General features: G+C 40.9%; 1 protein-coding gene across 1 annotated transcript; it reads left to right on the forward strand.

Annotated features, from left to right (window-relative positions):
• The first annotated feature begins 577 nt into the window (after positions 1 to 577).
• On the forward strand, positions 578 to 18,388 carry mlc1 (modulator of VRAC current 1). The gene is made up of 10 exons (XM_072241860.1): positions 578 to 757; positions 1,231 to 1,320; positions 2,403 to 2,456; positions 2,541 to 2,642; positions 7,935 to 8,036; positions 8,668 to 8,739; positions 12,315 to 12,431; positions 13,194 to 13,250; positions 16,910 to 17,032; positions 18,197 to 18,388. The coding sequence occupies exons 1-10, from the start codon at positions 578 to 580 to the stop codon at positions 18,386 to 18,388; spliced, it is 1,089 nt and encodes a 362-aa protein (XP_072097961.1).
• Positions 18,389 to 23,225: the final 4,837 nt, after the last annotated feature.

Consider the following 23,225-nt stretch of genomic DNA (forward strand, 5'->3'; position numbering starts at 1 on the left):
CTTTTGTCTATCCTTGTGAACATTAATCACTAAAATGTCCAACAAAGATGTGTCTTGCACGTTCATACATTTTGTAGCCAAACACTCACAAATGCAATTACGTTTTTAGGCGGCCTGGGCAGATATAAAATGTAAACTCACACATACATTTTCGCTATAACAATTTCATCAATTGTCTGTTTTCATTCAATGTTAAGTACGTGAATGTATAAAGTTGTGAATAAGTAAAGTAAATTCAGAGGAGATCCTGTTCTGGGCTTTTCATCTCATTTAAATTCAGGATGCACTCCACTCTCCTGGCACTAATTCACAGTTTCTGAGCTGGAGCTTTGTCTGCAACTTGAATAGATTATGCCCAAAGCCAAAGTTGATGAGCAAACTTTTCAAAAGAAGCCCACTGCACTGTAAAATCTTCTGGAGCACAAAACACTGGTGCCCAACACTCAGATTGCTTTCACTTGCAGTTTTGCTCATCAAAACGGTAGTGAACTTACCTTTGAAACGACCACTTATTTTTCTTCTTATGAACTGTTCCCATGTTTATGGCTAACTTCTTTTTGTTGTAGTGAAAAGGAAAATGACCAAGGAAGATGGTTACAAAGAAGACTTCGTCTATGATAAAATGTCTACAGTGGAACGAAGAAAACAGGAAGATGGAAGTTATACCACTGATTTTCAATCCAGTGATCATCAGAGGGACAGAAAATGTCATACTTGTTTTCATCACAGGGGATGGATCTACACTCTGATAATTGGGGTAAATGTACCCACATAAGTCTTTACGTAAAATTAATCTATTCTGAGTAAACACATGAGTATTAACTCAAAGCTATGGTGATATGCAAATCTGACATTACTTACAAAATTTACCGTGAACATACTGGCATGGGAAGTGGAAGTTATAAGGGACCTAGGAAGGTTGCTTTAGTTGAAATATTATTTTAAAAAAGTCTAGATTAAGCAATATTCACAATAAAAAGGTTAATAATTGGTATGTAGGAAAATAACCCTTGATAAGTGGCAAAAAGATTTTGTTTTTGAAAATATTTTGTCATGTAATTTTTGTGCTTTTTTTTGTTTAGATGTTATAGGCAATATATTCTAGGATGTTTTCTATTGTATTACTTTTGGCACAATAGTAATCACCGGTGTAGTTCGGAGGTTGTGATATTATCGTTAGTGTAAAGTGCTTCTGCATCAGGTAAAAATTACATTTCAATTGTGTTACAGAGTTGCCTTCTGATAGCTACTGCCTTCTCAGTTTACCTGGGAAATGTATTTCCTGATGAAATGGACTACTTGCGTTGTGCTGCAGGTTCAGTAAGCACTGTTTCAATGTGATTACTCGTAGCTTTTTGTCTTAACTCTGCTTAGTTGAAAATACTTCACAGAGAATGAAATTGTTCTGAAAATATTCAAGCTACATGTAAATTTGAAATTTAACTTTTTGTTCATTCAAGCTGATTGCTTCATGACTATTTAAAAATAATTTACGTAAGCCTTTGGTATTAATATTTATTCCATATTTTGTTATTAGTATTGGTTTATTATTGTCACATGACCAAGACACAGTGAAATTTGAATTTTAATTTCTTGGTCATCCAAACTGATGCCTAAATGACTATATTTGAAATGGTTTATTTGTAGTAAGTGTTTGATATTAATATTTATTGGACTTTTTGGAATTGGAATTTGTTTATTAATGTCATGTGTACTGAGATACAGTAAAAAGATTGTCTTGATCAAATCATTATATAGAGCATTGAGTTAGAAAAAGGTAAAACAATAACAATGCAGAATAAAGTGTAAAAGCAACCGAGAAAGTACAGGTAAACAAGAAAATATCTTTCTACTACGTAAAATGATGACTATTAATCCTGGAATAAATACATTAAAAAAAATCTGAATTCTTTTTCTAGCTTTGGCGTCATGGTAAATTAGAAGCTAAAAATTTCCAAGCCAACTTTATTCTTTGCTGTTCCAGAATAAGTCTTCTAACTTAATAAAAAACAAACTCTTTGAGAATTTTCCCATTTCGTGCTCCTCCCATTCTATGAGTTCTCTAGATGTGACAATCAATATCTGCTAATTTTAAAATGGAGACTATATGGATCTGTATTAGGAGCATTCCAGACTCATTTCAATTCAACTTTTCCAGATGACAGAAAGAGTGAGAGCACAAAATAAATGTTTTGGTTAATCTGCTTATCCTTACTGAAACCCAGGGCTATACAAAAAATGGAGGTTAACAATTTGTTTTCAAGTATGCTCCTAGTGAAAATAAGCATGAAATATTTCTTTCCATTCAACTTGCTTATATTTTGGGCATTTATTGTACATGTGATAGTAGCTTGATTTCCTTCTCGTCAAACTATTATTTTAATTGCTACTTTCTTTCCTAGTGTATTCCTGCAGCAATTGTCGGGTTTGCTACAGCTAAGAGAAGAGTTAATGCAGTAGGTACATTATTACAAGCTGTATTTTTGACATGTATGCTCAAAGAATAAAATTACAGAATATTAATTCATCATTTTCTTTAGTTACCACACCTCCAGCTTCTCTTTATCTCCACGTTCACTATCACAACAACGTGCATGATTTGGTATGGGTGCAAACTGCTCCTCAATCCTGCTGCATTAAATGTAAGTGATCTTCGAATTTCATAAGCTTTTATTAATGAACAATTATAATTATTACATTTATATAGGCATCATCATCATCATTATGTGCCTTGTTGTATGACGTGAGTGTTCATGGTCTTCCAAACAATATGATTGCTCTTGACAAATTTTCTACAGAAGTGGTTTGCCATTACTTTCTTCTGGGCAGTGTTTATACAAGATGGGAGATGCCAGCCATTATCAATACTCTTCAGAGATTGTCTGTCTGGTGTCAGAGGTCACATAACCAGGACTTGTGATATGCACCAACTGCTCATACGACCCTCCACCACCTTCTCCCATGGCTTCACATGACCCTGATTGGTGGGTGGGGGGGGGAGCGCTAAGGGAAGTGCTACACCTTGCCCAAGGGTGACCTGCAGGCTAGTGGACGGAAGGAGCGCCTTACACCTCCTTTGGTAGAGACTTATCTCCACCCTGCCATCTCTATTTAGGCAACATTATTAGATCAACAATTGAAAGGTATAAACCTCCAAAGATTCATAATCTTTGTTTCTGAGGTTTGGTGATATCTTCCTTTAAATATAAAAATATTATTTTATTCTCTGTCTTATGGACTCACTTTCAAGGACTCTTCATCTCATGTTCTCGATATTTATTGCTTATTTATTTATTATTATTTCTTTCTTTTTGTATTTGCACAGTTTGTTATATTTTGCACACTTGTTGAACACCCATATTGGTGCAGCCTCGCACTGATTCCATTATGGTTAACATTCTATCATGGATTAACTGCAAGAAGATGAATCTCAGGGTTGTACCTGTATACACTGACATATGTGTACTTTGATAATAAATTTACTTCGAACTTTTTAATATAAATTATAATATGCAGCAGCTAACAATGGCAAAGGCACTGTTTATTCCCCTACTTAGAGTTACAAAATCATTAGTGAGCTGAATTCTTGAGTTGTTGGAGTTCATATAATGAATCAGGAACCATAGTACTGTTGGTTACGGAGTCCAGGACTTTGATGCAGCAACTATGGAGTGATGATTATATATTTCCAAGGAAACAAAATGATAATTTTGAGGAGGACTTGAAGATGATTTAGTTTCCTTGAATTTTTTGGCCTTTAGTTTAGGTCAGGGGTTCTCAACCTGAAGTCCATAGACCTCTCGGTTAAAGGTAGGGGCATAAAAGAGGTTGGGAACCCCTGGTTTAGGTAGAAATTGTTGAATCAGAACAGAATCAGGTTTAATATCACTGGTATATCTCATGAAATTTGTTGTCTTTGCAGTAGCAGTACAAAACAATTCATAATAATAGAGAAAAAACTGAATTACAGTAAGTATATGTGTATGTCAAATAGTTAAATTAAATAAATAGTGCAAAAACAGAATTAAAAAAACTAGTGAGATAGTGTCCATAGTTTCAATGTCCATTCAGAAATTTGATGACAGAGGGGAAGAAGCTGTTCCTGAATTGCTGAGTGTGTACCTTCAGGATCCTGTACCTCCTTCCTGATGGTAACAATGAGAAGGGAGCATGTCTGGGTGACGGGGGTGCTTATTGATGGATGCCCCCTCTTCCGAGGCACCGCTCCTTGAAGATGTCTTGGATACCTTGGAGGCTAGTACCCATGATGGAGCTGACTAATTTTACAAATTGTGGTTAGAAACTGCAGATCAATTTTCTGAAAGTTGTGCATGTTGTAGCTAGTTTATTAGTGAAGGATTACGAGAATGTTTACAGTGGAAGACTAATGCTAATCAACCGGTCTCCATTGTTCTGAAATTGCCGAGTTTCATAAATGATGATGTTGATAAAGGGTTTCTAACCTTTTTTTATGCCATGGACCAATACCATTAAGCAAGGGATCCGTGGACCCCCTGATGTAGATGTTCTCATTGAAGCTTTGGAGAACAGTCAGTCACACTCCTGATTTGCGTGCTGTAGATGGCAGTGCATGGAAGATTCATTCTGCATTTGGTTGTGTTTCTGCGTACGGAGTTGGTGGAGGTTCACTATTATAAATCTGGAATATTTTATATTGAGTACCTATGGAGTCATTGGTCAAAGCATGCTAACCCAGTGCTATGCCCTTGTGGGCCATCCACATTCATTCTTATCTTGAGCAGGAGATGGATGTCCTACCTTGCTGGTTCTTTTGTTTTGCTGCATTTTCTGAAGGGTGACCAGGGCTCAGATGCCACAGTATGGAGGCCTTGCCTTGTAGTCCCTATGACATCTGGCAAGATATGCGACAGGACCTGGTCAACTGCAAAACCTATTGATTTTAATGATTTTTTTTAACAACATTCAAAGCTGTTTAAAATATTTTGGTTGTAATAACTAAGATTCTGTTTTCTAAAAAATATAACTTACTTAAAATACAAATAATCAGACATTAAGTTAGAGGAAAATAAATTAAAGAAAAATAATTTACATTCCTTTTTGCCTCCTAAACCTTTGCCATCTAACCCCCATTGAAGCTAAAGTTGTGGTCTTCCTCCAGAAGGATATAGGATCCAGAAATCTCAGCAGAACTGCTGCTGGACTGGCTCAGTTAAAGGTCTTGGAGTTCACAGTGATACTATTTGCAGTCCAGTGTGATAATTCTCTGAAAACATGCAACTAGATTCAAAGTAGTGCATGTTCAGTCCTGATCCCCGGTGCATCCTGAAGGAAATTCCCATGTTCTCCAAGTGATTGCTTGAGCTTGCCCCAGGTGCTGAGATTTCCTCCCACATTTCAAAGGTTAAAAGGTTCATTTCTTATCAAAGTATGTGCACAGCACACAACTCTGAGATTTGTCTTCTCCAGATAGCCACGAAACAAAGAAAACCATGGAAGTCGTTCAGAGAGAAGCATCAAACCACCCTCCCCCCACACAAAAGAAGATAAATTGTGCGGAGAGCAACATCAAACCGCCTCCATGCAGAAAAACACATTATGGAAACAGCAAGAACATCAAACCCCAAACGTCCCTTGCAAAATATAATAACAAATTGTGCCAAATGGTAACAAGAAAGAATGGTCAAAAACACAGAATATGTAAAAAAAAATAACAAACTGGAAGAGTCCATAGTCCAATCCATAAACCACAGCATTTCAAAAACATGCTGGGTTTTTGGTTAACTGGCCTTTAGAAATTGTCCCTAACATGTAGGTAATTGGTAGAACCTGGGGGAGGTTAATGAAAATGTTGGGAGAATAAAATAGGATGGGTGTAAATGTGTAGTTAATAGTTAGCATGAACTTGATGTGTGTCCTAGCACAAGGAACAACTCCATCCCAAAGCTGAAGAGTCTGTTTCTGCAAGGTATAACTCACTGATCTGTCACATCATAACTGCTATAATCTGGGAAGGAGGTATGCAATTTCATGTAACATTTAAAAAGGAACTATAAATATTTGAAGGAAAGAAAGAAATATGAGTGAAAAAACAGGGGAGTGATGTCTACAAAAGAGCTGGCATAATTTCTATAAGAAGTGGCTACCTTTAGTAGTAGTAGTAGGCCTCTGTTGGTCAGGATTGACCATGATGTGGCGTCCCAGCTGTCTAGATATGCAAGCCAGGGCAGTACAATATGGTGAACGAGCTGTTGCCCGTGTAGCAAGCTTTCCCCCTCTCCACGCAGCTCATGAATCCAAAGGAATGGCAGAGACCGATATTGTTTGGTACCGGCAGCATCGCAGGAGTTGCCAGTCAATATTGAACTCATCGTAGGACTGCCCTGGGGATTCCAGCAGCAGATTGGTTTCCCCAGGTTTACTCCTGAAGCCTTCCTCATGAGTGGGTATAGATGCAAGACAGCAGAGGTTTGAGATCAGAGTTTTTCTCCTCCTGGATGAGCTGCCAACCATGTCTGATGAGGCCCATCCTGACCAAAGCGACTGGTTTTAAAGGCGCCAGCACCCACCTTTGCCCCTTCTCCTGAAATGGCTCCACTGGGCTTAGTAGTTAAGCCACATGTAAAGGCCAGGATCTGGACTTGGTTGTTGGGCTGTTAGAGGCACACACCATTGGGAGCATTCAGTAGGTGGTGGGAGCTTATCCACACTATCAACCCCAGCTATAACAACCTTACGGAACTTTTGTGCTGTGATTATATCTAATACAGATGTTATTTTATAGATGTTACAATATTTAGATATTAAGTATAATATCTTCTAGGTTTTCTTTGCACTGCATCTGATCTGGAGTAACAAATATTTCATTCTTCTTTACACTTGTGTGCAGGAAATTACATTAAACAGTCTTGAATTGTCCACAGTTTTCTAATACCTCGGAAGATAATTCTGCATTTAAGAAATGTATGATTGACTCTCATGCATTTGTAGAAGCAATATAATTTCCATCTTAACTTAGGATCATTTTGATTTAAACTGTTACTAAACTAAAATTTGAATGAGATAAAAAATATATTATTGTGATTATGGGTCAGTGTGACAAAATCTATGGCGAGTTAAGAAGCATCATTATTCTCTACTCCAGAGGATTCTGCTTTTTTCATTCAACCAACCAAATTTTAAATGCAGCTTCTGGAAATTAGTTGGATGAGGTCCACAAAATGGTGGACGTAGTCAGCGAATGAAAGAGCCGATTGTTCGAAGTTTATTCACCAACCTTTCTCACTGACCAAAATGCAGTTTAGAGTTTCTGTTTAGAGCAATGATTGTTAAGTATGTATTTATAATGACAAACATTCTACCATCACTTTAGAAGAAACTTACCGCAGTCTTTTTCAAATAAAATCAATAAATAGAGAAGGTGAGATGCTGCTATTAAACTCGGAACAGCCAGCACTCAGAGGGAGGACTATTGCACTATTGTTGAGTGTCTGCTTGAATCATTGAGTGCGTGTCTGCAGGTCCTGTAACTCCTCCCTGATGGTAACAATGAGAAGAAGGCATGTCCTGGGTGCTGGGGGTCCTCAATGATGGATGGCCCCTTTTTGAAGCATTGCTCCTTGAAGATGTCCTGGATGTTGGGGAGGCTAGTGCCTATGCTGGAATTGACAGTTCACAACTTCCCGCAGTTTATTCCGATCCTGATCAGTAGCCACCCACCCCCTGCTTCCACCATACCAGATGGTGATGCAGCCAGTTAGAATGCTCTCCACGGTATATCTGTCGAAATCAGCATGTGCCTTTGGTGACATACTAAATCGCCTCACTCCTAATGAAATATTCAGGGTATTATGCCATAAGATTCACACTGGATTTTAATTAAAAAAGAAAACAGTTTGTTAGTTAACTTTGCTCATCTATTGTTTGCATAATGTACCATTTACTTCTTTTCACAGATAAACTTTAACCTGGTTTTACTTGTACTTTTGGAAATTCTGATGGCAAGTAAAGTCATCTTGTCAGCAAGGTCCGACACAAAGTGCTGTAAGAGAAAGAAAGCGAGTATTCCAATTATAATGTTTACATTTTCAGAGCAATATGGTTCTTAAATGAAGCATTGATTTTCAATTTAAGAATAACATTGAAATATGTTTATGTACCATTTTTTCCAAATGGATGCAATTAGTTAATATAAACCAAATCTAGAAGTTTATTTTACCATTAAATTCTAAGTCAAAACAATTCTAACAGGTCATAAACATGAGGAAGTCTGCAGATGTTGGAAATCCAGAGCAACACACACAAAATGCTGGAGGAACTCAGCAGATCAGACAGCATCTGTGGAAATGATTAAACATTCAACGTTTTGGGCCAAGACCCTTCTTCAGGACTAAGAAGGAAGAGGAAAGATGCCAGAATAAAAGGGTAGAGGGAGGGGAAGGGGAAGGAGGATGAATCTTGAAGAAGAGACTCAGTACAAAACGTCGACTGTTTATTCATTTCCATAGATGCTGCCTGGCCTGTTGGATTCCTCCAGCATTTTGTGCATGTTGCTAAGGATTAATATGCTGCATTGTATAGAGTAAGAGTGGTGAAATTTCTGAGACTCCATTTTCTTTCTTCCTTGTTTGGGGTGTGCATTCCAATCTTATATGAGTTAATCACTAATGAAATCTACTCTATCTGCAGGTGTTGTCATACAATGAAACAACATTCTTTTGTCACATAAAGTTCCCATCTCGTACTCTGAAGTCCTATTCGGTAAGTAGATAATATTAAAAATCTATAAAGCTTGAAAGTGATGTTTTGCTAATTATTGTTTTTGTAAAAATCTAATAATTTAGTATTTTTCAGTTGGATCTTACCTGCTAGGTATTCAAATACGTTCATACTTAATTTTGTTTTTGCGCTGTATATTAGAGTTACTAATTCATCCCTCTGCTCAGGACAGTGACCGGGTAGTGTGATGTAATGTTTGTTTCTATAGGATGGGGAAAGGACAAAATGGATCATCAATCAGTTACAGATATACTGTACTGTGCAAAAGCCTCAGGTGCATAAATATAACTGGAGCGCCTAAGACTTTTGCACAGTACTGTACTTGTCAACGTGGAGCAGGTGGTGAGATTATAAATCTGGCGGAAGAAGAGTATGCTGGGAATGGCGAGGATGGGTGCCGCGGGAGTGGTGTGGGACAGGTGTCGGGGGGGGTGGGGTCACTCGTCTTATAAAGACACTGCCCAGAGGAAGGCAATGGCAAACCATCTCTGTAGAAAAATTTGCCAAGAACGATATGGTCATGGAAAGACCATGAATGTCCACGTCATATGACATGGCACACGGCACACAGGGTAGCAGACACCAACAGAATCAACAAACTCATTCGTAAGGTCAGTGATGTTGTGGGGGTGGAACTGGACTCTCTGACGGTGGTGTCTGAAAAGAGGATGCTGTCCAAGTTGCATGCCATCTTGGACAATGTGTCCCATCCACTACATAATGTACTGGGTGGGCACAGGAGTACATTCAGCCAGAGACTTATTCCACCGAGATGCAGCACAGAGCGTCATAGGAAGTTATTCTTGCCTGTGGCCATCAAACTTTACAACTCCTCCCTTGGAAGGTCAGACACCCTGAGCCAATAGGCTGGTCCTGGACTTATTTCCTGGCATAATTTACATATTACTATTTAACTATTTATGGTTTCATTACTAATTAATTATTTATGGTGCAACTGTAACAAAAACCAATTTCCCCTGGGTTCAATAAAGTATGACTATGACTATGACTGTGACTATAACTATAATGATGCTGATGTTGGGTATTCTCCAAATTAGAAGAATTTCCTGAATCATGTGAGGGTGGAGATTTGAACATGTTGATCAAACAATTGCTGATTTAACATCTACAAAGGTATTGGGTGTCTGAGTAATTGAGGTTTTGTGGGGTTGAGATCAAGATCAGGGATGATGGAGGTTGTCCTTGCATTATACAGAGGTCTAGAAGAATTAAAAGTAATTAAACTGACAGTTTATCGGTGCATTAGAGCAATGTGCTTGCCATGGGACTAATTGTGGAATGGTTACTCAGGAGACAATGCTGTTTAATTTGACCCACAGTGGTCCAGGAGGAGTGTTACATATCCTAACCCAGTGCCTAACTGATTTGAAAGCTGTATCTGGCATGCAAGGATGGCGTGTGCTGGGTTGAATTTTAAATGGGATAGTGCTTGGAGATAGTTCTAATTGCATTAGTTTCCATTGTGTGAGAGAATATTTGCCCATTGCTGGGGCGGATTTGGAGGTGATTTCAAGAGGCAGAGTTGAGGTGGCAAGGCCTGGGCCCAGGAGCAAAGAAAGGCCAATGTTTGACCAACTTAAACTCCAGGCCGGATTGGAAAGGTCGGGCTTGTCCGAATCAGGGTGGTGGGTCCCAGGCCAATTTAAACTCCGGCCAGATTGAAAAGTTTGGGCTTGGGCTGAATCAGGGTGGTGAGTCCCAGGCCAATTTAAACCTCGGCCAGATTGAAAAGTTTGGGCTTGGGCTGAATCAGGGTGGTGAGTCCCAGGCCAATTTAAACTCCGGGCCAGATTGAAAAGGTCAGGTTGCTGGGGCCAGAGGAGAAGGGCAGACTCGTGGTCAGCTCTCGGCTCGGTGAGGTTTACTTGTACCTGCGCTTAACTGAGGCTGTGACCTTCAACTAACAGGCTCCTGAATTGGCTGTGACCGGCTTTGTGGCCAAGGACACACTTTCATGTACTTTAGTTCTGAATTATTATTTGCTTACATTTATTGTTTGCACAATTTGGTTTTTCTTTGCACATTGGATGTTTAACAGTCTTCTTTTGTTTTAATAGGTTCTGTTGAGTGGCTGCCCATAAGGAGACAAATCTCAAGGCTGTATAGTAAACATACTTTGATAATAAATGTACTTTGAACTTTGAATTTCTAGATCTTAATCTTCCATTTTCTGGAGAATTTTCTAGCAAGAACCTCATTTATTTCAATCTTTCTAGGAACTGCATTCTTGGAATTCAGCTAACATTCCTGGCAAAAGTGAGCTGCTGAGCATCCATTGGTATGGAGCCCAGAACCTCGCAGGAATCCACTTTTTGAAATGTCATCCATTTCCTGAGTACAAATCAGTTATATTTGGTTATGAGTAACACCTGTGTCTCTGCAATACTTTTAAGCCTGGGTTTTTAAAAACTGGTAGAAGCTTGAAGGGAGGTGGGTGTTGAAGGAGTGAAGTTACATCACAACCATGGAAAGGAAAGATACATTTGCAATCTAATTATAATGGCTTGGGTAATATAGTTCAAAGTTCAAAGTAAATTTGTTATCAAAGTACATGTATGTCACCATGTACAACCCTGAGATTCATTGTCTTGTGGGCATACTCAACAAGTTCATGGAATAACAACCATAGCAGAATCAGTGAAAGACTGCACTAACTATGGCGTTCAACCAGAGTGAAAAATACAACAAATTGCGCAAATACAAAAAGAAATGAATAATAATAATAATAAATCAATAAGTGAAAAATATCGAGCCCTTGAAAGTGAGTCCATCTTTCAAGGTTGGGGCAAGTGAAGTTGAGTGAAGTTATCCCCTTTAGTTCAAGAGAGTCTGATGGTTGAGGGGTCCCGAACCTGGTAGTGTGCAATACTTTGAAGACAGCTTGTCCTGGGTGGTGGTGGGTTGGGGGTTATTGATGATGGATGCTGCTTTCCTACCACAGTGTTTTGTGGGTGATGAGGCTTGGAGCTGTAAGGTGTTAGGACTAAAGCTGTTCGGACTAACATCATGACATAAGACCATAAGATATAGGAGCAGAATTAGGCCATTTGGCCTTTTGGGTCTGTTAGGAACATAGATACATAGAAAACCTACAGCACAATACAGGCCCTTCGGCCCACAAGGCTGTACTGAATGTCCTTACCTTAGAGTTACCTAGGCTTACCCATAGCCCTCTATTTTTCTAAGCTCCGTATAGTGATCCAGGAGTCTCTTAAAGGATCCTGTCGTTTCCACTTCCACTGCTGCTGCCGGCAGCCCATTCCACACACTCACCACTCTCCGCGTAAAAACTAACCCCTGCTATCTCCTCTGTTCCACCAATTCATCATGGCTGATCCAATTTTCCTCTCAGCCCCAATCTCCTGCCTTCTTCATGCCCTGACCAATCAAGAATCTATCAACCTCTGCCTTAGATATACTTAAAGACTTGGCCTGCGTAGCTGCCTGTGGCAATAATTCCACAGGTTTGCATAACATGACTCCCTTTTAAATGGCTGGGTTAAACAGTTTATCGACTGTCAATCTTTTCTCTGCAGGTGGTGGAAGTGATTGTGGCAATTTGTGCAGTGTTTGGTGGAATTATTGCTCTAAACATGGGTGCCTTGGTTCCTGGGCCTTACCTCTCGGTGACATTCTTTTGGATTTTGGCAGCAGTAAGTCAAACTGTCGCTTAGTTGTACAGTATGGTACAGTATGTTAATTTTATGTTCTCATCATCAGTAAAACACCAATGCAAAATCTGGTATTAGGAGGAAAAATGATCTTATGTACAAAATATTCTCTCCAATTTGGACAGCTTTTTAGGTGGTAAAAGACTGTGAGCACATCTATTAACTAAGCATTGGAAAATTGAAGAGTCCTGCTTGAAGGGTCTTGGCCCAAAACATCGACTGTACTCTTTGCCATAGATGCTGCCTGGCCTGCTGAGTTCCTCCAGCATTTTGTGTGTGAGAGCGTGAACTAATACGTGATCGGCTATGAGTGGCTCAGAGTGTATGTAAAGCACTCTCATTGGCTGATTGAATGGTTACTCTAACAGTGACTGCTCTTGAGAAGCGGGGTCTGAGAGGTATTGGCTGGACAACTTCCACTAAGGCTGTGCTTCAAGGACAAGAGACCCACTGGTATACCTTTGCACCGTCCAGTGGCTACGTCTGTTTGCAGGCAACACACACAAAATGCTGGAGGAACTCAGCACACCAGGCAGCAAACCATCTGTGTACAGGTTTTCTTAACCTTGTTTTCAAAGTTCAGAGTTCAAAGTAAGTTTATTATCAAAGTACATGTATGCCACCAAATACAACCTTGAGTTTCATTGTCTTGTTGGCATACTCAACAAGTCATGAGGTTTCATATTAGAACATGTTCCGGTGTATTCTTCACTGCACCTTTGATGTGACTGTTTTGTTTTCCAGTGTTTTCCTGGAGCTATTGCAAGTCATGTTGCAGCAGAACATCCTTCCAAGTTCATGGTAAGTTGAAATATGTGATGAATTTCTGTGATACAATTGCTTTATTTTCATCAAAGATTGCCCCGAGGGACACAGTATGTTCACTTTTACAACAAGTTGTGATTTGCTTGTTGGGTTGTTTGTTGAGCCTGACGGCTAAGTCACCAACATTTCGTCTCCTGCTTAGCCCCCCTGATCAAGGTCATGTGAAGCCATGAGAGCAGGTGGTGGGTGGTCGTATGGCGGGGTGGGGAGGCGAGGCAGGTGCTACAGTTTGCCCTAGGATGACCTGTGGGATAGCAGTAAGCAGGAGTGCCTTATACCTCCTTTAGTAGGGACGTATCACCACCCAATTATCATCTCTATATCAGTTCAGTTTCCATTTATTGTCATTTAGAGATGCATGCATTGAAAAATTATACAATATTCCTCCAGAATGATATCACAAGAAAGCACAAGACAAACCAAGACTAAAACTGATAAAACCCTCATAATTATAATAACGCAAACAACAGGAATTCTGCAGATGCTGGAAATTCAAGCAACACACATCAAAGTTGCTGGTGAACGCAGCAGGCCAGGCAGCATCTCTAGGAAGAGGTACAGTCGAAGTTTCAGGCCGAGACCCTTCGTCAGGACTTACAACAGTGCAAAGCAATACCTTAATTTGATAAAGAGCAGACCATGGGTACGGTAAAAAAAAGTCTCAAAGTCCTGATAGACTCATCATCCCACGCAGCTGGCAGAAGGGAGGAGCTCTCCCCGCCATGAACCTCCAAGCACCGCCAAGTCGCCGATGCAGCACCATTAGAAGCACACGACTGCTTCCAGACTCTGAGTCCGTCCAAAAACTTGGAGCCTCTGACCAGCCCCTCTGACACAGCCTCTCTGAGCACCATGCTCTGCCGAGTGCTTCGACCCCACCCCGGCCGCCGAACAACAAGCAAAGCCGAGGACCCGGGGCCTTCTCCTCTGGAGATTCTGGACCACACAGTAGCAGCAGCAGTGAAGCAGGCATTTCAGAAGTTTCACCAGATGTTCCTCCATGCTCTCACGTCCGTCTCCATCAAATCAGGATTGTGCACGGCACCCTACTTGACAAATAACAGACATCACCACCGGAGTGGCCGCTGCGAGCTGCGTTGCGCCACCATCTTCCCCTCCTGGTCGTATGTCACCATATACTACCCTGAGATACATTTTCTTTCAGGCATTCACAGTAAACACAATGGAATCATAGCTTAGCTGCCTGTTATTAAAATTCTGTATGATGGGAGACTGGGAATCTGCATCACTGCACCAACTGAGCTGGTACCACACTCAGGTCAAGATTGCTGTTGGATGTTGGAGTAGTGAGTGTGGGCAGATCATCATTTTCAAGGCCATTGTTATTCATGGTAGAATTATTCAAAATGAATCTAATTGATATTAACAGCCCTTGATACTTTGGCCTACTTTTGTAGATTAAAAATATAGTTTTGATAATTAACTAGGATTAGACGCCAGGTTTAACGATAGCACTGGGATTATATTCCTGAAGCGAACGTCAGTCATGTCTCCAGATCTGTATGTACTAATTAGCTTACTTCCTTCAGACTTCGGAGCTCTTCGAAAGAGTACCTTGATGAAACATCATTGTTTTTAAGGCAAATTGTGACAGTAAAATTAACAAAAGGAAAAAAAATCTGAATTATACAAACTGTAAAACATCTTGCAACATATTTAAACAGGAGAAAATCTGCAGATCAAAGTTGCTGGTGAACGCAGCAGGCCAGGCAGCATCTCTAGGAAGAGGTACAGTCGACGTTTCGGGCCGAGACCCTTCGTCAGGACTAACTGAAGGAAGAGTTAGTAAGAGATTTAAAAGTGGGAGGGGGAGGGGGAGATCCAAAATGATAGGAGACGACAGGAGGGGGAGGGATGGAGCCAAGAGCTGGACAGTTGATTGGCAAAAGGGATATGAGAGGATCATGGGACAGGAGGCCCAGGGAGAAGGAAAAGGTTGGGGGGGGGAACCCAGAGGATGGGCAAGGGGTATAGTCAAAGGGACAGAGGGAGAAAAAGGAGAGAGAGAGAAAGAATGTGTGTATATAAATAAATAACGGATGGGGTACGAGGGGGAGGTGGGGCATTAGCGGAAATTAGAGAAGTCAATGTTCATGCCATCAGGTTGGAGGCTACCCAGACGGAATATAAGGTGTTGTTCCTCCAAACTGAGTGTGGCTTCATCTTTACAGTGGGGGAGGCTGTGGATAGACATATCAGAATGGGAATGGGATGTGGAATTAAAATGCGTGGCTACTGGGAGATCCTGCTTTCTCTGGCGGACAGAGCGTAGCTGTTCAGCAAAACGATCTCCCAGTCTGCGTCCGGTCTCACCAATATATAGAAGGCCACATCGGGAGCACCGGACGCAGTATATCACCACAGCTGACTCACAGGTGAAGAATCGCCTCACCTGGAAGGACTGTCTGGGGCCTCACCTGGAAGGACTTTGGATCTCCCTCTCCCCCTCCCACTTTCAAATCTCTTACTAACTCTTCCTTCAGTTAGTCCTGACGAAAGGTCTTGGCCCAAAACGTCGACTGTACCTCTTCCTAGAGATGCTGCCCGGCCTGCTGTGTTCACCAGCAACTTTGATGTGTGTTGCTTGAATTTCCAGCATCTGCAGAATTCCTCATGTTTGCGAAAATCTACAGATGCTGGAAATCTGAGCGACACACACAAAATGCTGGAGGAACTCAGCAGGCCAGGCAGCATCATTTCCTAACACGACAAATGTAACAACTATTTTCACAGTCAGAGGTTCTGACTGTCCTTGTACACATAAATAATGAATCATGATTTCCATGTAGTTATCTACATTGTAAATAGACTATACCTTTTGTATGAGTAAGGCAAATGCAATGTGAGCGTTCATTTCAAGAGGACTAGAATATAAAAGCAAGGATGTAATGTGAGGCTTTATAAGGCACTGGTGAGGCCTCACTTGGGAGTATTATGAGCAGTTTTGGGCCCCTTTTTAAAAAAGGATGTGCTGACATTGGAGAGGGTGCAAAGGAGATTCATGAAAATGATTCTGGGATTGAAAGGCTTGTCATATGACGGGCATTTGATGGCTCTGGGCCTGTACTCACTGGAATTTAGAAGAATGAGAGATGACCTCATTGAAACTATTGAACGTTGAAAGGCGTTGACAGAGTGGATGTGGAGAGTATGTTTCCTATGGTGGGGGAATCTAAGACCTGAGGACACAGTCTCAGGACAGAGGGGCATTCTGTTAGAACAGAAATGGGGAGGAATTTCTTTAGCCAGACAGTGGAGAATCTATGGAATTCATTGCTACAGGCGGCTATGGAGGCAGGACATTGGGTATATTTAAGGCGGAGGTGATAGATTCTTGATTAGTCAGGACATGAAGGGATATGGGGAGAAGGCAGGAGGCTGAGGCTGACAGGAAAATGGATCAGCCATGACGCAGACTTGAATGGTCAAATGGCCTAATTCAGCCATGACACAGACTTGAATGGCCAGATGGCCTAATTCAGCTCCTAAATCCTATGGTCTTATGTAACTCACTTATCACAGTGAATTTGCATTTTGGCAATGATTGCAAACAAAAGAACATCCTACCAATGGACCCTTTTGATCATTATTGCATTTATTTTGTTTGTATTTAGATAGAAGCCTTAATTGCAATAAGCAGTGTTACAAGTCCAATGCTATTCACGGCCTCTGGCTACCTATCCTTCAGTGTTATGAAGTTGATTGACATTTTTGAGCAGCGTTCAACAAGTTTGTTTGTAAGTATGTCAACTGAGGAGGAAAGGCATCTTTTATTATTGTACCTTTAAATTAATTTTAACGCTGAAGTGTTGAAGTGCTAGATATTACATAGGTAAATTCAATGTTGAATGGTGTCCTCAAATTAGTGCCTTCAAAGTGTAAAATAAAGCTGAGAATATTTAAGGTACGTATGTAATAAGCTCCTCCTGTCTATGTAGTATAATTTATTTACGTATTTTAAAAATTTTATTGAGATGCAGCGCAGAGTAGGCCATTCTGGCCCTTCGAGCCGGACTGCTTAGCAACCCCTGATTTAACCTTAGCCTAATCATGGAACAGGATGTTGTCGCGTGGCCAAGTGGTTAAGGCGTCGGTCTAGTCATCTGAAGGTCGCTAGTTCGAGCCTCAGCTGAGGCAGCGTGTTGTGTCCTTGAGCAAGGCACTTAACCACACATTGCTCTGCGACAACACCGGTGCCAAGCTGTATCGGCTCCAGTGCCCTTCCCTTGGACAACATCTGTGGCATGGAGAGGGGAGACTTGCAGCATGGTAACTGCCGGTCTTCCATACAACCTTGCCCAGGCCTGTGCCCTGGAAACCTTCCAAGGTGCAAATCTCACGAGACTAACGGATACCTAAAAAAAAATCATGGAACAAATTACAATGACTAATTAACCTACCAACCGGTATGCCTTTGGACTGTGGGAGGAAACTGGAGCACCTTGAGAAACCTACCCGGTCTTGGAGAGAAGATACAAACTCCTTACAGGCACTGGCAGGAATTGAACCTGAGTAGCTGGTATTGTAATGTATTGTCCTGTACCTACCATGTCACGTTGAAGAGGAGTTTATTGTTCCATTTGTTTTTGGGATCCTAACTGAGAGATTTGTATCACATGATCACTGGTCGAATTTTGTCTTTAACCACTCTCCAGAGCTGTCATAGCAACATTGTCACTTGAATCTGCCTATTTTTTATTCAAAGAAATATTACTCTTTCTGCAGAGGTATTTCAGTTAAGCATTCCTTGGGTATGGAGGGCTATGGTCCCAGTACAGGTCAATGGCAGTAGGCAGTTTAAATAGTTCAGCAAGGACTAGATAGGCTGAATAGCCTGTTTCTGTGATGTACTTTTCCCTGACTGTATTGTAATGTAAATTTATCTATATTTCTTATTACAGCAGTCTTATGACATCCTGGTATTTGCTCTAATGCTTCTCCTGCTGGTTCAGTCCAGTCTGATGCTCGCCACAATCGTCCACTGTGTGAACTACAACATGCAGGTTAAATATTACGAGTCAATGTGGAATACGTCAGACTTCCCAAAGGAGAGCTGTAAGACAGTTGAGGCAAGTATAAAAACCCACGAATGAATGCCCAATAAATCAAAGCCAGAGGCTTCTACTTGGTAGTTTATGACAGGAATGTAAATATAGTATAGAAGAACTACAGATACAGTTTGTATCTAGCACCTCATGACTGAAAAGTTGGAAGGGATTTTGTAAGATTTCTATTCATAATTCCTCAAGGTTGTTGTAGCCTGGGGTGGTAGTGGGGATAAGCTCCCATTACCTATTAATGCTCCCAATGGCGTGCATCTGAAATAGCCTCTGACAACTCCTGGCCTTCACATGTGGCTTAGCTGTTAAGCCTGGTGGAACTGTTTCTACTGGCAGGAAAAGGGACAAAGGTGGGTACCAGTCGCTTTAGGCAGACAGAACCCATCTGCCAAGGTTTGGAGATCACTTAGGAGAAGGAAAACTCTGATCTCAAACCTCCACTCCTTGTGGCTATACCCACTCATAGGGAGGGCTTTGGGAGTAAACCCCAAGAGGAAATCTGGAGCTGGAGACCCTAAGGCAGTTGAGTTCATTGCTGACTGGCAACTTCTGAGACGCTGCTGGTGCCAAACTGTATCAGTGTCTGCCACTCCTTTGGATTCATCAGCTGTGTGGAGAGGGACAACCTGCTGTATGGACAACAGCTTGCTCTCCATATCCAACTGGCCCTGGCTTTTGTAACACGTAGACAGCCAGGACGCAACATCCATGGTCAATCCTCACCAATTCATGAAATATATTTTTGTTTCAAATAAGGAATTAATAAAATATTTTATTTTGCATTTACTAATATTACAAACAAAAACAATCCCTTCAAAGTTAATCCAAAAGCAAAATACTGTAAATACTGGAAATCTGAAAATAACAATAGAAATACAAGAAATAACAGAGCAAGAAGCACTTGTGGAGAGTCAATGAGTTAATGTTTTAGTATGAAAGCTTATCATAGCATGGGCCCAAGTTATGCCTGCTTCTTTGTCAGCTATGTAGAACAGTCTATGATCAAAGTCTTCCCCAGTTATACTCCCCAACTCTTCCTCTGCTACATTGACAACTGCATTGACACTGCTTCATGTACCCATGCTGAGGTCGTCAATTTCATCAATTTCACCTCTAACCTCTACCCTGCCCTTAAGTTCATTTGGATCATCTCTGACACTCCCTTCTCCTTTCCTGATTTTTCTGTCTCCATCTCTAGGGACAAGTTGTCAACCAAAATCTTTTATAAATCTACTGATTCCTATGGTTATCTCGACTATAACTCTTCTCTCCTTATCTCTTGTAAAAATGCTATTCCCTCAGTTTCTTCACCTTTGCTGCATCTGTTCCCAAGTCGTGGCTTCCATTCCAGGAAATCAGAGATGTCCTCCTCCTTTAAAGAATAGGGATTACCTCCCTCTACTATTGATGCTGCCCTCACCTGCATCTCCTCCATTCCCTAAACATACATGCTCAGCCCATCTTCTCACCATCGTAGCAGTGATAGAGTCCCTCTTGTCCTTACCTACTACCTCATCAACTTCCACATCCAACACATTATCCTCCACAACCTCTGCCATCTCCAAAGGGACCCTACCACTAAACATATCCTTACCTCCCCCCTCCCATTTCCGCAGGGATCGCTCCCTCCACGATTCCCTTGTCCATTCGTCCTTGACACTAATATCCCCCCAGGCACCTATCACTGTAAGCAGCCCAAGTGCTACACCTGCCCATATACCTCCTCCATTCAGGGCCACAAACAGTCCTTCCGGGTGAAGCAACAACTCACCTGCAGATCTGCTGGGGTCATCTATTGTGTCTGGTGCTCCTGATGCGGCCTCCTTCACATTGGTGAGACCCGTCATAAATTGGGGGGATTAATCTGTCAAGTACCTCTGCACCATCTGCCACAAGCAGGACTTCCCAGCAGCCAATCATTTTAAATCCAATTCCCATTCCAATGTCTCGATACATGGCCTCCTCTCGTGCCAAGATGAGGCCACCCTCAGGATGGAGGAGCAACACCTTATATTCTGTCTGGGTACCCTCTAACCTGATGGTATGAACATCGATTTCTCCTTCCAGTGAACAAAACTTCACACCCCCATTCCCTATCCCCCACTCTGACCCTTTACTTCTTCTCACCTGCCTATTTCTCCCCCTGGGTCCCCTTCCCCATCCCTTTCTCCTATGGTTCACTCTCCTCTCCTATCAGATTCTTCCTCTCCAGTCCTTGACCTTTCTCACCCACCTGGATTCACCTATCACCTTCCAGGCAGCCTCTTTCCCCTCCATCCACCTTTTAATTCAGGCATCTCCTCATTCCCTCTCAGCCCTGAAAAAGGGCCTCGGCCTGAAATGTCGATTGTTTACTCTGTCCTAAAGAAGTTGCCTGACCTGCTGAATTCCTCCAGTATTTTGTGTGTGTGAACTTGAAATGGAGGCTGTATTCCTTCAATTTACTGTATAGATATTGCATCCGCTGTTTTTTTTTCCAGAATTTCCATTTTTATTTTGGGCTGACTTGGTCCCTTTGTTACTCCAACTAATTAAAAATTATACTTGTCACCTAGATACCCAAATCTGCCACAAAGGACTTTGACAAAGACAAAGCGTGGAAAGCAGTTATGGTTCAGATGGTGCAGTAGGAGCAGGGTGTTTCTCGGATGAGCCTTCAAATTATAGTACAGTACCAACAATTGATGTGTGATTTTGTTTCTTTTAACCATTGATCGTTTCTGAGCATGATACCATCCCAATGTGAAAGCTTGAGGGAAACATTGTAAATAATAAAATTTTTGTTCAATTAGTTTAGAATTTCTGTACCAGACTGACATTAACACGCGGATCTGTATCCTAAAAAAATAGTTTCACTTAAGTTAACTGCAAAATTGCATTTTACATCATGTTGCTCTAATTTACACTGTGACTGATTTTAATTCAGATCATGGGTTCCCAACCTGAGGTTTACAGATCCCTCGGTTAATGGTAAAGCTTCATGTCATAAAAAAAGTTGGGAAGCCTGGACTTAAGTTGATTTTGTATTGTGTACCAGAATAATTGGAAATATATATAAGCAATGATGAATACTAATTCTGCTTTTTTTTTGCTGATAAAAGCAACAATAAAACTTAATATTTCAGTACAAATCAAACAATTTAGAATTTCCTGAGAATAGTGAGTTATAGGGAAAGTTTAAATTGGTTATAACTTTATTCCCTAGGAAGTAGGAAATTGAGGGGAAATTTGATAGAGGTATATAAAATTGTGAGGGGTATAGATGGGGTAAATGCAAGCAGGCTTTTTCCACTGAGGTTGGGTGGGACTACAAATAGAGGTCATGGGTTAAGGGTGAAAGGTGAATTGTTTAAGGGGAACATGATGGGAATTTCTTCACTTGTAGGGTGATGAGAATGTAGAACGAGCTGCCAGCACAAGTGGTGGATGCAGGGTTGATTTCAACATTTAAGAGAAATTTGGATAGATACATGGATGGGAGGGGTATGGAGGGCTGTGGTCCAGGTGGAGATTGATGGGACTAGGCAGATTTATAGTTCAGCACAGACTCGATGGGCTGAAGGGCCTGTTTCTGTGCTGTAATGCTCCATGACTCTATGATGTTTAGCATTAATTGACATCTGCCCAACTTGCTACATAGTCATCTGTTTTTTTTTGCAATTTTACAATCTAGTTCAGTTAAAGAATGAGTCATGGTAATGAGTTAAGAATTAACAGTCCTGAAAATTAATCACAACCTACTGAAAAGTTAACTCTTGAGTACTTGTTTGAGTTCTCAAACCAGCCAAGAATCTCTGTATCAGGTTCTATAAATATAGTCTGATTAGATTTGCTGTGGTGGAAAATAAACTTAAGATGAGAAAAGGGAAGTGGGAGCATTGTGGGAGATTTCAATCTTATCATAGTCGGGTGAGATGCAATCAAAAAGCTTATACCGCATTTCATGCATCACACAGCTATCTTTACTCCTTCAGTTGACTCAGCCATAATACATAGAATAATTTTTTGTACCTTCTTGGGACAAAGGATACAATTTCACCAATGTGTAGCATTTTACTTTCAGTCTAAGCTCTTACGGAGGCTTGTGAGATTGGCAAGTGTCTTGTCACAGATTGCTCATCTTTTCACCATCCTTGGGTCTGGTGGTCTCATCTGTTGGGTATTTTTGGTATTAATAACAAAGTACTCAATAACCAATGACTTCTCTGCTGAAACCCTCTGAGATGTCGTAGAATGGAGCCTCTGGTAAATACTGTATCTTACTATAGCCAACTGGTTACTGTCTCTATTCAATGTACTGTTGCTGAGATCTTTGCCTTGGTGAAGCTGAGACAGTGTTACTGGGAGTATTGTCTCTTAATCCATGAAGCACTGCTCCCTAGTGCCAACTTACAGTTATGTCTGACTTTAGCAGCAGGCAACTGAACCTTTCTTAGTCTAATATCTAGGGCCACCTCAGCTCTTGATTGACCCTATGAATGAAGTACATATTGATATGAACCTCCTACCTGCTCTGATGTTCAATAAGATCATGGGTGTTTGTTTATGTCAGCCTCACTTTTCTGCTTTTACCTCAGAATCCTTGATGCCCTTAATCAGTATTTGATCTTTGCTGTGAATAAACTCACTAACTGAGTCTCCAGGGCTCTCTTGAGTAGCGAATTGCAAAGTTTCACTACCTCCAGATGAGGAAATTCCTTCTCATCTCAGCTCTGAATGCCAATTCTCTCATTAAGCCCTCAAATCTTGTAAGAATTAAGAATCCTTCAGTGAAATCATCTCACATTTTTCAAGTTCAAGTTTAAATGTCATTCAACCAAAGTTCAAAGTACATTTAATATCAAAGTATGTATGCATTATACAACCTTGA

The sequence above is a fragment of the Mobula birostris genome, chromosome 23 (genome assembly GCF_030028105.1).
Source record: "Mobula birostris isolate sMobBir1 chromosome 23, sMobBir1.hap1, whole genome shotgun sequence".
Classification (NCBI taxonomy): Eukaryota; Metazoa; Chordata; class Chondrichthyes; order Myliobatiformes; family Myliobatidae; genus Mobula; species Mobula birostris.